The following is a 12,895-nucleotide window of genomic DNA, read 5'->3' as shown; positions in this document are numbered from 1 at the left end:
TTTTTCTGTGACTCGGATGAAGCTGAGTACCAAAATGACTGGCAACACTTCCTTGTTGAAGTGTTAGCAGCCAATCAGATAGCAAGGAGACAGTTGGATCCATGGAGGATCTGTTTCCCTAGATATCTATATTTTTTGCCCTTTAATATCTCTAGAAACACTGAACGAATTTACACCAAATCACACAAAGTGTGTTTTCTGGACCAAGAGCTAGCTTTCTGCCAAATTTGGTGTACTTCTGTCCTGCGGTTCAGGCTATGGTTGTGTTCAAATTCCTATAGGAAAATAAATTGGGAAAACACGTTTAGGGACTACCCCTTTTTCTTGACCCCCCCACTTGACGGATCACCCCAAAACTTTCAAGAAAGCAGCTGAATTGACCAACGTATAGGTTGTGGACATTTCGTGAAGATTCATAAAGCAGCGCCAAAGTTATGGGCAAACAAAAAATGCTCATCCTATGAAAACTAGGTCCTACCTATAACTACCTAGTGGCGACTGCAACTAGGTAAAATAAATATATGTATATATATATTTGGGGGAGACCCCCAAACTCCTTTTATCTTTACCCTTACATCCCAATACACCTACCCACCCCTAAACCTTAAAAACACCCTTACCACCCAATACCCCTACCCACCCATAAAACCTAAAAAAAAACTACCACCCAATATCCTAACCCACTCCTGAACCCTAAAAAATTATTTTCCAACCAATACCCGTATGCACGGCTAAATCCTAAAACACCCTTATCACCCTATGCACCTACCCATCCATAAAACTAAAAACTTAAATATATGTGTGTGTGTAAACATATATAAATATACATGTGTAATTAAATATATACAAATACACACACACACACACATATACACACAAAAAACATGTATATTTACCTTAAATGCGTGGCAAAGACATGCATATATGTACGCAAATAAATACTAAAATCTTGCGTGGTAAAAAATATGTTGTAATTGTAGTCTGATGTAAAAACCTTTTGGTAAAGACTGTTTCCCCTCCAGATCATTACTCGTTCAACGATCTGAATTATAACACATCTCTTATGGAGACAACCTCACCCATGTCCAGTTTAGATCATCACCCATTCCATCAGCTTATCCTTCCCCCTGATTGAGGCAACTTCATCCATGCCCAGGTTTAGATAATCAGCTGTTAAACTAGATTAATCACAACACCCCTGTGATTGAGGCAACTTCACACACATCCAGGCTTAGATCATCAGTTGTTAGCCCAGCTTAATTACAACACCCTTCTGATGAACACCATTTCACCCATTTCGAGATTTAGGTAATGAGCCATTAAACTAGCTGAATTGTAATAGCCATCTGATGGAGACAACTTCAATCATGTCCAGGGTTAGGTCATCACCCGTTCATCCACTTCACTCACAACTCCCAATGATGAAGTCACCTTGATCCATGTATAGGTTTAGGTCATCACCTGTTCAACCTACTTACGTCTACTTGATCTGCTGCCCCTGTCCCCTATTATATGTTGACGAAACAGGGAGAGAAGTCAAAGTAAGAATACTGGAACACATGTCCAACAAACGTAATGACAAGGAGGGTGCCCCATTAGTCCAACACTGGAAACAACATGGACATAAAGTTGAAGACCTAACTTGGACTATATTGGAAAAGATCAAGAAATCAGGACTGACCGAGGATAATAGAATCAGGAGGAAACGGGAGGAAACGGGAGGTCTATTGGATCTTTGCCTTGGACAGTTGCGAAAAAGGGCTGAATGAATGTATTCCCTGGGAAAATGCCATTATATAAATGGTCTCACACTCTTTATTCTTTTTTTGTGAGTTATGGTGTCTTTTCATTTAACATTTTTCATGTAGTCACCCCTCAAGATTCCTTTCTTTTAAGCTAATACATTATGAAGACATTAGAATAATAGCTTGGACAATATCTAAGATATCTTATATTTAAATTGTTCTTTAACACTCTCTAAAATCAATTTTTTTGTATTGAAATATAAAATAAAATAAAAATAGGCCGATTGTGACCATCATTCGCCCCATAAGCCTAATTTTCATGCTAAAAACCCCTTAATCTAGAAAGTAACACGTAGCTCTGTCCATTCCAACATGGCGACCATTAGGCCCACATTAGAATCCTTTCTATGTGACGTTGAATGCATTATGTCATCTAGAATGCCCTGTTAGATACTGTTCCCCTAGTTGCAGGATATAAAACATAGCCATAACGCCTTCAATGTATCACGGCTGGCCTGCGTTAGACTTCGTCGACAACTATAGTGTCCATTGTTCACTTTCTTTGGGAAGGCTCCGTTCGCTCTAGTTAGCCCAATATGGCGGCCGCCGTGGATTCATATTTCTTCTCCTTTGCGCGCGGTCTAGAACTTCCTAAAGCCAATTAATTAGAATTGGTACAAAATAGAGCGCGATCGTCGGTCGCCGCCAGCAACCATCGAAAGCCAAACCATCCTGCCTACAGGTAAGCACATTAGGCATATCCTTTTTGTTTAGGAGACCACCTGACAATCTCCTATATAAATAGACTCTCCCACAGTAGAATGAGACTTTTTCTAAGAGCCATTTGTTATATTTCCTTTTATCCTATCTAGCTTTCCTATCGAAACACATGCCTTGGAATTTTTATTAGGTCCAACACGAGTACGGGGGCATTTCAAAGACCACAAAACGGAACTCGCAAGTCTGTCCCACCTAGCTGATCTTCAGGTGATTTCTAGTTTTCATACATAAGGAATTCCTTTTATGCCGGATAACTTTTAATCTATCATTAGCCTTAGCAGTAAATAGCAATATTGTCACCCTGCGCCTAGGACCTCCCATATTGACTAGAGTTTTTTCTTCCCACCAGTATGTTTTACCTTTATTGACAACAAAAGACATCTTGATGTATACCCTTGAGAATGGAACAGCTTTATGTCAGTCGTATCAATAGACTGATATAACAGGTACCATAAAAAATAATAAAGAATATTATTTTACCACAACTAGTTTCACAACTCACCTGGGTGCATTTGTTATAAACTTGGGAAGAGTAGTAGAAATTAGCACAGAATAAGGCACTCCCATATACACTAAGCTAATCTTCTTATTTTCTATTCTAGACTCAATCCAACAGTTGTATGTTAATAACTATTGTCACGGTACTTTTCCTATTGGAGACCCATCTCACTCTCGCATGACTCGCTTACAACTCACTTACAATTGGTCTATCGCATGACAAAGCAAGGACCGACTATAGGTCCATATATACTATCTAGAAATATAAATCTTTTTTCTGTCTTATAAAAACTAGAACTGGTGATTTCCGGGACACAAGCTTTATATATGTATATATTTTCTTTTATTAGATATCATGTTTATACTTTTCATATATATCCAAAATTTGGAACAAGGAACGACCAGGATGCTCGGCTGCTAAGATTAGACTATCATTGGATTGGAACATTGGGAACGGCCCTAATGAAGGTGACCTCAATAATCGAGGAACACCGAAACGCGCGTAGGCCCCCTGTTCCTATTGCATCTCACTGACAGAATAACTTCATCACCGTTCTTTCCCAAACATAGATCCTGTTTGTATTAGAGGACAGATTGTCATTGTAATCTTGCTAGATTAGTATATCTTTTTCTATTTTTGATCTGTAATTGTTTGCCGAATTAGGCTCACTTTTGTCATTGTGTAATTCTTAGCATATCTGGACCATTTGAGTCCTTTTGTTTGCAGTTTTTACTTCTGTATTCTTTATTTTTGTTGTCCCTAGTCCGGTATGATTGTGGAATGAAAGAGTTAGGTATTATGCTTTTTGTTTTTTATGTCAAGTTCCATGTCCTTTATGTGTTTTAGCATTTTGTAAAATCATTGAATAAAATTATATTTTGTTGATAGAATGCTCTAATCTGTCATCTAATTCGATGTTCAGCCATATTGTTCATCCATGTGTCATTGTTGGTTCTTGACATACAACACTATAGTTATCGATATCTATAGCGATTCAGTACCTGAGGATTATCTTTCCTACAGGTCAATTATTGTAGCTCGTCACTTAGATTTCTTCTGCAACCTACTTACTAACACCTGCCCCTGATGAAGGCAACGTCATCCATGTACAGGTTCAGATCATCAGGCACTAAACCAGCTTAATTACAACACCCCTCTGAGAGAGGCAACGTCAAGCCTATCCAGGTATATCTCATTAATCATTAAACCAGCTCAATTAGAATATCCCTCTGAAGGAGATCACTGCACACATCTCCAGGTTCTGTTCTTCTCCCATCCAACCAGCTTAGGTTTATGTCCTCTTACATGCGACCATCTTACTTACATCTCCCCCTTATGAAAGCTACTTCATCAGTGTCCAGTTTTAGGTCATCACCTGTTCAACCAGCATACTCCCACATCCCCCTGATGGAGTAACTTCATCCATTTCCAGGTTTAGATAATCAGCCGTTAACGCAGCTTAGTTACAGCACCCTTCTGATGGAAACCACTTCACCCATATCTAGGTCTAGGTCCTCTCCTTTCAACCAATTTACCTACGCCTTCCTGTGATGAAGGCAACTTCTTGCACGCCCAGATTTAGGTCATCATCCGTTCAACCAGCTTACTCACAGGTGACCTTGATACAGGGAACTTCATCCATATCCAGGTTTAGGTCACCTGTTCAATCAGTGTACTCACTACTTCTTCTGATGGTGGCAACTTTGCAAATATCCAGGTTTAGGTAATCACCCATTAACCAGCTTTGAATGAGTAAACTTCACCCATATTCAGGTTTATATCATCTTCTGTATAACCCGCCTACTTAAACCTCCCTGCCTCCTGACCAGCTCACTCTTTTCTATTGCTCAATTGCCTTACCCCCCAACCTCCCCCCCTCCCCCCCACACCCCCCCACCCATAGCCTTCTTCATTGAATACACTCTAGGGCTAAGACTCACTGACTTATACATCATTGCCATGCCTTCTGTATCAGTAGGATATATGGAGAGCAATTAGAATTCTGTAGCAATGAGAAGCTATGATCAAGCGCATACTTATTGTAATGAAAAGTGTGACTGTTCCCCACTGTGCATTCTGTTGAGTTTTTGAAACAGCGGCCTGGACTTTACTGCTTGGGTAAGAGCTTAGCTTTGCACAGTAATGTAAGCTGGTACAAAAGAGTGAGTGTGGTTTACTTGACATGGTCCTTGAAGCATAGAAGGAACTCCGTTTGTTAGAATTGGAGTTTCTGGCTAGCTTGGGTATGCATCTAAGCCAGGCAGAACCCACCACCCTAGTCAGGGTAAGGGAGATACACCTAAAATTACCCCTGCTCACCCTTTTAGTAGCTTGGCCAGAGCAGTCAGGCTTATCCCAGAGGTAATGTGTAAGGCGTTTGTGCAACACACACCCACCAGTGAAACAGTGAATATACCACAAAAGAGACTCCCCACAATGTTATAAAAAACTGTAAAATATATTATACATAAACCGTAGACCAAAATATCAATCAGTGATTACTTTGCCAACTAGGCAATTGTCAAAAAACATCACAATGCGCGCAATAAAATAGCGGCTACTATGTTGCAAAACATCATGAAAGAAAACATTACTGTGCATATTATGTAGCACCTGAAATAGTATTTGTTGCCCTGTCAGTGTGACAGACAACGTACATTACACTATCAGGGCACGAAATGCCACTGCTTGGCTAGAGCAAGCAGACACACGAATCATCAAAGGTCACCATAAGTACTTCCCTAGTATATAAATCATAAGGGATCACTTTAAATGCATGAAAACATTGGGTATAGAAGACCTGTGCTCCTATTACATCCTATATGGTAATGTTGCTCCCAGAGACAGTTTACAGGATCACCGGCATGCCTACTACTACTAAAAACAGAACCAGCAAGAATAATTGGCTGCAACTGCCCGCAAGCCTGCGGTGCACCTACTTTCGATACTGTGCGTCCTGTCTTGGCTGGGGCCTGCTCGCAGTTGCTCTTGACCCTGGTGTGGGCCGTGAGCGGGACTCCTCACCACCTGCTTGTCCTCTGGTTGTCAGTGGCTTCTCTGCCAGGGACAGTGGGGAAGGGAATTCCTCTCAAGACTACGAGCCTTATGGCAGCCACCAGCAGATCGTTGCAGCCTTCAGCCTCACAGGGCCATGCTGAAAGAGGTTTCCAAGGTGCGATCTCCGCCCTAGTGCCGGCCGTCATATTTCCCAGACAGGGAAAGGCTGCCCCTGATCACCACCTTGTCCTTAGACGTTGTCCTTTGTGGCCCCCTTAGCTGGAGGGACCGTTCTGAGAACAGGCTTTTGCAGTAGAAACAAAGCATAAAGCACTCACCATGCTCTTAAGGAGATTAAGAGGACATCGCTCCCCAGGCTGTCCTTAGAGAGTGCTCCACAGCCAGTCCAGCTTTTAGAGGACCCATTCAGCCCACACAACGTCCTCCTGGGCAAAGCGCTCACCACCCACTGGGTGCCATGACGGTCACTTTCTAAAGCAAAGACAAACTGTAGAGATGGGACCCTTCAAGACCCTAAGCTCGCCAAAGTGAACAGGGGAGGAGGGAACCACAAATCATCCCCTGGAGAACAACTGGGGGTGCACAGGGCAGGTGGGCAGCCAGCAGGCCAGCACATAGGATATATTTGTAGAAAAGCAGTCCTTCCCTCAGCCCAACAGGCAGCAGGTCAGCACAACAAGCAAGTAGTCCGATTGGCAGTACTTCCTGGCAGCACTAAAGTCTCTGACAATGTGCTGCATGTACAGCCAGCAGCATCTGGTTACAAGTCCCACACAGTTTCTGAAATCATGAGGTCACAGCCCTTGTACTTATACTCAAAATGTCTTTGATCTAGGGGGAACTTCAAAAGAACCTTAGAAGTGCACAACACACCTTTCAATCCCAGCCCCAGCTGCAGACATCAGTGGGGGTAAACAAGACTGTTTTGTGAAGGCAGGAGTCAGCCTATACAAATGTAAGTGTGCCCCACTTCCCTCTCTCCCAGCCCAGGAAGTCTATCAGTATGCAGATGCCTCTCTTGTCACACCCAGCCCTTCCTGTGTCATGGCTGTCTGGAAAGTATGTACACAGCCCAGCTGTCACTCTACCCTAAACGTGGATTGGAGTCAGGCTGAAAGGCACACAAGTCATAAGCACAGTCAAAGGCCCACTTTCTAAAAGTGGCATTTCTACCATAATAAATTAAAAAACACCTACCCCAATAAGCAGGATTTAACACCACAATTCCAAGCATACCAACATGACCACACTACTCCTCACAGATCAGAAATTACTGCTTAAGTATCTTTAATGGAATTCCCAATGCTAGCCTATGAGAGGCCTCGCAGCAGTGACAAACCAAATAAGCGGTTTGTCACTACCAGAACATGTTACTCAATGAAGGCACTTGTCCTACCTTTAACCTACACAGCACCCTGCCCATAGGGCTACCTAGGGCCTACTTTAGGGGTGACCTATATGTAGTAAAAAGGGTTGGCAAGTAACTTTAAATGCCAAGTGATTGTGGCAGGTCTGAGAAAGACTTGAAGGCTTACTGCTATCGGTGGTGCAAGCTGTGCTTCAGGCCCACTAGTAGCATTTAATTTACAGGCCCTAGGTATAGGGATACCACAGTACAAGGGACTTACAGGTAAATTAAATGTGCCAAACAGCTGTAAACGAATCATACCAAGTTTAAATAGAGAGCACATGCACTTTAGCACTGATCAGCAGTGGTAAAGTGCGAAGAGTCCTAAAGCCAACAAAAAACAGGGACAGAAAAACAGGAGGAGCATAACCCTGCAAAAAGGGCCTGGTCCAACACCATCAAAATCCATGTGGATCAGGTCGAAGGATGAAGGGCATTAGAGTCCCTATTTAAGACCTTATTGTCGCGCCACTCCTGAATGAGGGGCTTGGTGTTCCTTTTGTTTTTTATAAAAACTCAGTCATTATTGGGTTAAATTGTAAATATGTTCCAGTCATCCAGGTTTCAATGAGGTGAAGGCAAGATTTGAGATAAGGATGTCTTTAGCTGACAACACCTTAAGGTGCACTGGAATATCTACAGCATTGCCTGAAAAGTATTCCCAGTGACCCTATTTTGAGGGTGATCATAAAGGGAGTCAGAAATGTAAATATGGGGAACTTCACAAGAGACTGAGATTGGTGGTGAGCTTGATGATTTCTGTCAAAAACTTAAGTTACATTTAAGTTTTTGAGGTTTTTGTTCTGGGAAAAGGCAAAGGTATCAATGTGACAAAAGTATCACCTCTTAAAATGTCTGACTACTAACAATAACAGTAAACAGTAACCAGTTACACTTTGCAAAGTGTCGGGTGCTGTGCTTCACCACACCCAATGTGTAGCATTTCGAATAAGTTAATCTCTGTTTGAGACTGAAAAATGAACTATTTTTTGTATTAAGTTGCAGATATCCTGGGACACAGTCCACCTCAAACAAAAATCCCAAATAAAAGTGTTTAAATCCAGTGGTCCTGAAAATAAATCTACTGATTAAAAGTCCAACAGTCAGTGAGAGTCCTCACAGTTAACCAATCTCTTCTCTGTCACCTTTTATGGAAAAAGACCTAATCATTAACCCATTATTATTTTCTCTCCCATTCCCCTGCTTAGGTATGACAGGTATTTTGATGTGCGCGGCTGGTCTGCCGGTCTGCCTGACCAGAGCCCCAAAGCCTATACTGCACCCGCCACCAGTGAACAAGAGTGACATCAAACCTGTGCCGGGCATCAATGGGGTGTGCAGGAAGACCAAGAAGAAGCATCTGAAGAAAAGTAAGTGACTACCAGCAAACATGTCTAATGCTCTCGAAACCATAGCCCCAGAGTTCTTTGTAAAATCTCTTATACTCATGCATCATTTGATTCACCCTAAACCTAATTTACGTCCTTGCCTGAGTGCAGTTTTACAATTTTTCTGACTTCACAAATGCTATAAAGGTCGACATGTTTCAGCCACATACAGTGGTGGCCTCCTCAGGACCAAAGAAAGACAGTCACTTTCCTAAGTCACTTTATGACAACCCAACTTTACTTGTGTTCTCAGTCAGATATTCACAGCCTAGCAGGACAGCAAGCTTTTGAATCGAGTTTCAGACAGCCCATGTTCCAGGGCACTTAGTTCTCATTCACAGCCCTGTTTTCAGCGATACCTGACTGAGAAGACACATGAGCTCAGAAGCTTTTACACAAAGGGTTTCAGTTTTCCTCCACCCATCCTCAGATAAGCTGGGTTGGCATAAAGTGATTCAGAAATGTGACCTTGTCTTTCCTTAGTCATGAGGAGGCCACAACTTTGTGGCTGAAACGTCTATAATTTTGGAGGAGTCTTGGTGTACATAATGAGCTCTGAACTGATTAATTTAGACAGCAAGGAGCAAGTAATGTACTGAGGGATCTTCTTCTGACTCCTTACTACTTGTGGACTACCTCCAGGTGGATTATGGACCAAATAACCTGCTAACCACCTACACATTTAAAGACGGAAAACGGGCAATGAGGGACAAGGAAGAGAATTGTTGTTTTGTAACATTTATATGGGGCACAACTTTTTTTTATATATGTGTGTGTGTGTGTGTGTATATATATATATATATATATATATATATATATATAATGTGTGTGTTATGTTTGTCTAAGATACAAAGGTAATAATTTCAAAGAAGAGAAAATTTATTATGTACCGGTGCACTGGGCACTGTGAATAAACTGAAAGACCTATTGGCTAAACTAATATATACAGACAGGCAATGATTATTTCATTGTTAGACCAAAATTACAGTTTCCAGTCTATCCCCATAGCTTTCCACTATTATTCACGCTTCCTGTCCTCAACCTAACGCCAGCGCTAGAGACAGAAAGCTGTTATCTCCCAGATGGATACAGCACTGCAGCCTCAGAACAGTGAAATCTCAGTGAGACCTCCTGCTTGAGTCATCTTCCTAGGACAGCAGTGACCTACATACAGGCAAAGCCAGAAGCAACCTGGGTCTCCACCGCCACTCCTGCAGTTTGCTTCTCTGCAATTATCATCTTTTGGTCCAGACTTGTGCTTGAGGTCTCCTTGGGGCATGATGAAAGAATATGACCTGCTTCCTGGCTTTGAGGAATCACATTATGTTCTTCATCCCACTTTTGGAGACACATAAATTCAAGGGACGAGCTCTAGACCAAACTACATCATTGGCGGAATAGGGTCCTTAGTCCTAAATCCTCATATTTTCAGCACCAGACGTTTGCTCCCTCACAGATGGGTATTTCCCCAAGTTTGTTAAAGTGCCAACTCACAGAGAGTGGGATATTAACTTATTGAATTCTCAAAGTACACTTAAATAACACATAGTGAACCAGGTTCAGAAGGGTAAATATGCACAAGTACATCTTCTCACACAGATATTTACTTTTTGATCCAGCCATAAGTTTTCCATTTTTTGCTATTCACCATTTCTGACTGGAGATTTACACTTAGGTGTAGACTTACATGTCTCCAGCCTCCTACAATTGTATTTATAACTGTAAAGTTAGTACAAGGAACTTGAAATCCATATTTTACTTTCCATCTAGTTGGCAGACATGTCCATTACCATGGGCAAGGACCTCTGCCAGAGGGCTAGTGCTTTCCCTATTTGAAAGTAAAGGGAAATTTAAGAACTTTTTTTTAGATATATATAAATTGCATTTCTAAATATAAAGTTTTTAAGAAAACATAAATAAAAATACTTACTCTCCCTAACATATATATTTTTATTTTATATTTAGGAAACTTGTTTTATTGTATAGCTCTTTATTTAATTCAAACAGGGGCGCACTCATGCATACATTTCATTATGGAAAGTGATGTAGGGTGGTGGCCAAGGATGTGTGATTGAATGTTCCTCTGGCAGCACAAGCCTTGAGTTCTGGTTTCTGCTTTCAGGTAAGAATCCGGAGGATGTTGTACGGAGATATATACAGAAGGTGAAGAACTCTCCGGATGAGGTAAGTTTTGCCACAGCAGCCAGCATAATCATGAATGTGTGGTGGAGGCAATGATTGATGACTGGGGAACCAGAAGTGTGAAAATGAACTCTAAGGCTATCAGTATTGGGCCATGGGGTGGTGGTTTAACAAGGACATGGGTTGTGGTGAAGGGAAGTCTGGCATTGGAAGTGGGCTAGGAGGAGAGAGGAATCTGACATGGATAAAGGTCATATGAAGGACAAATCTGATATGGACAGCGAGCTTGGGGGCGGGTAAGCTGACATACTCTGTTCAGTGCTAATGGAGAACCTCAGACATCAGCAGAGGACAATGGGGGTCATTACGACCCTGGCGGTCGGTGGTAAAGCGGCGGAAAGACCGCACACAGGCCGGCGGAAAACAAAATTTAATTATGACTGCGGTGGTTCACCATTCCGACCGCCATGGCGGTGAAGACCGCTGGGCTGGAGATTGCGTTCTCCAGCTCGGCGGTCGTCACTAGACCGCCGACGGTATCAGGACCCTGCATACCACCATGGATCTTGGGTGGTTGGGAACCGCCATGAGATCCATGGCGGTAGGCACTATCAGTGCCAGGGAGTTCCTTCCCTGGCACTGATAGAGGTCTCCCCCACCCTGCTACCCCCCACCCCCACACCCCCCTGCCACCCCCCCAAAGGTGGCACAACCCCCCCTCCCCACCCCGACCCCGAACATGCACATATACACACCCCTACACGCACACACCCCGAACATGCACATATACACACCCCTACACGCACACATACACCCCGACAACACATACCCGTACACATACAAACAGACCCGCACACATTTCCCAAACACACAACACCCCCGCATGCATACACTCACTCACTCACCCACCCCCTCTACACTCTCACACGCACACCCCCATGCATGCACACAACACACAACGCCCCCCCACCCCCTTCCCTAACGAACGATCAACTTACCTTGTCCGTTGATCCTCCGGGAGGGGACGGGATCCATGGGGGCTGCTCCGCCACCAGAACACCGTCACCAGAACACCGCCACACCGACTCATTGGACGTGATTCCGTGGACGGTGTTCTGTTGACGTGGAGGTTGAGCAACCTCCACTTTCCCGCCATCCGCCAGTATGGCTGCTGGCGGCTTTCCATATGAAAAAGGACGGCGGGCTGCCAGCGGTCATAATACGTGGCGCGGAAGACCGCCACCACTGGCGGTCTTCAGCACGGCGGTACCTCGGCGGTCTTGCGAAAGGACCGCCAAGGTCGTAATGACCCCCAATGTGTGGAACCGTGACCTGGCAGGGGTGTTTTCGAGTTGAGGCTGCCAATGAAAGATGTTGTGTATTGATCGAAAATGTAAAATTGATTGAGTTTAGGTGGAGCAAGCATCTAAAGTGTACAGACATATAACTGTGGGGTAAGTCTGGCATGGGTCAAGGTGAGATTGAGCTTGAATATGAGCAGTGAGTGGTTTGAGAACAGAGTACACTGGGTAATGAAAAGTCTGATACAGATTGGAAAATATTTCGGTATAAGAAAGAGACTTTGGATATTGTCAGAAATGGTAGAAATATTTTACTGACAAAAGAAATGGAGGCCAGACATTGGCAGAGCTCTGGGGATGGTTACATTTCAGAAGGTGATTAAAGCCATATGTGGGCAGAAGTCTAGAGTAGGTGGAAGGCCATCGAAGTCAGGAGAGAAAGATTGTAGAACTGTCTTGACACAGCTCAGCTGCGGTGGGGGAAGGGCCAGATGTCTGACATGTTTACAAGCCAGATGGGAAGTGGAAGGTGGACCCAGGCGGAGATCAGAGTCGGACATCAGGTAACTGGAAGCTGGTGGGGACTGGGCTGAACTCGTGTCTTTCTCTTTCAC

General features: G+C 43.3%; 1 protein-coding gene across 1 annotated transcript in view; it reads left to right on the top strand.

Annotated features, from left to right (window-relative positions):
- DTX1 (deltex E3 ubiquitin ligase 1) overlaps window positions 1–12,895 on the top strand; it is a 255,823-nt gene that overhangs the window by 203,173 nt on the left and 39,755 nt on the right. The window contains exons 5-6 of the mRNA XM_069214560.1: window positions 8,659–8,820; window positions 10,961–11,022. Of these exons, the coding sequence (XP_069070661.1) occupies window positions 8,659–8,820; window positions 10,961–11,022 (224 nt within the window). The remainder of the gene's footprint in view (window positions 1–8,658; window positions 8,821–10,960; window positions 11,023–12,895) is intronic.

The sequence above is a fragment of the Pleurodeles waltl genome, chromosome 11 (assembly GCF_031143425.1).
Source record: "Pleurodeles waltl isolate 20211129_DDA chromosome 11, aPleWal1.hap1.20221129, whole genome shotgun sequence".
In the NCBI taxonomy this organism is placed as follows: Eukaryota; Metazoa; Chordata; class Amphibia; order Caudata; family Salamandridae; genus Pleurodeles; species Pleurodeles waltl.
The sequence above is the reverse complement of the archived record's forward strand: the minus strand, read 5'-3'. Positions and strand labels throughout refer to the sequence as shown.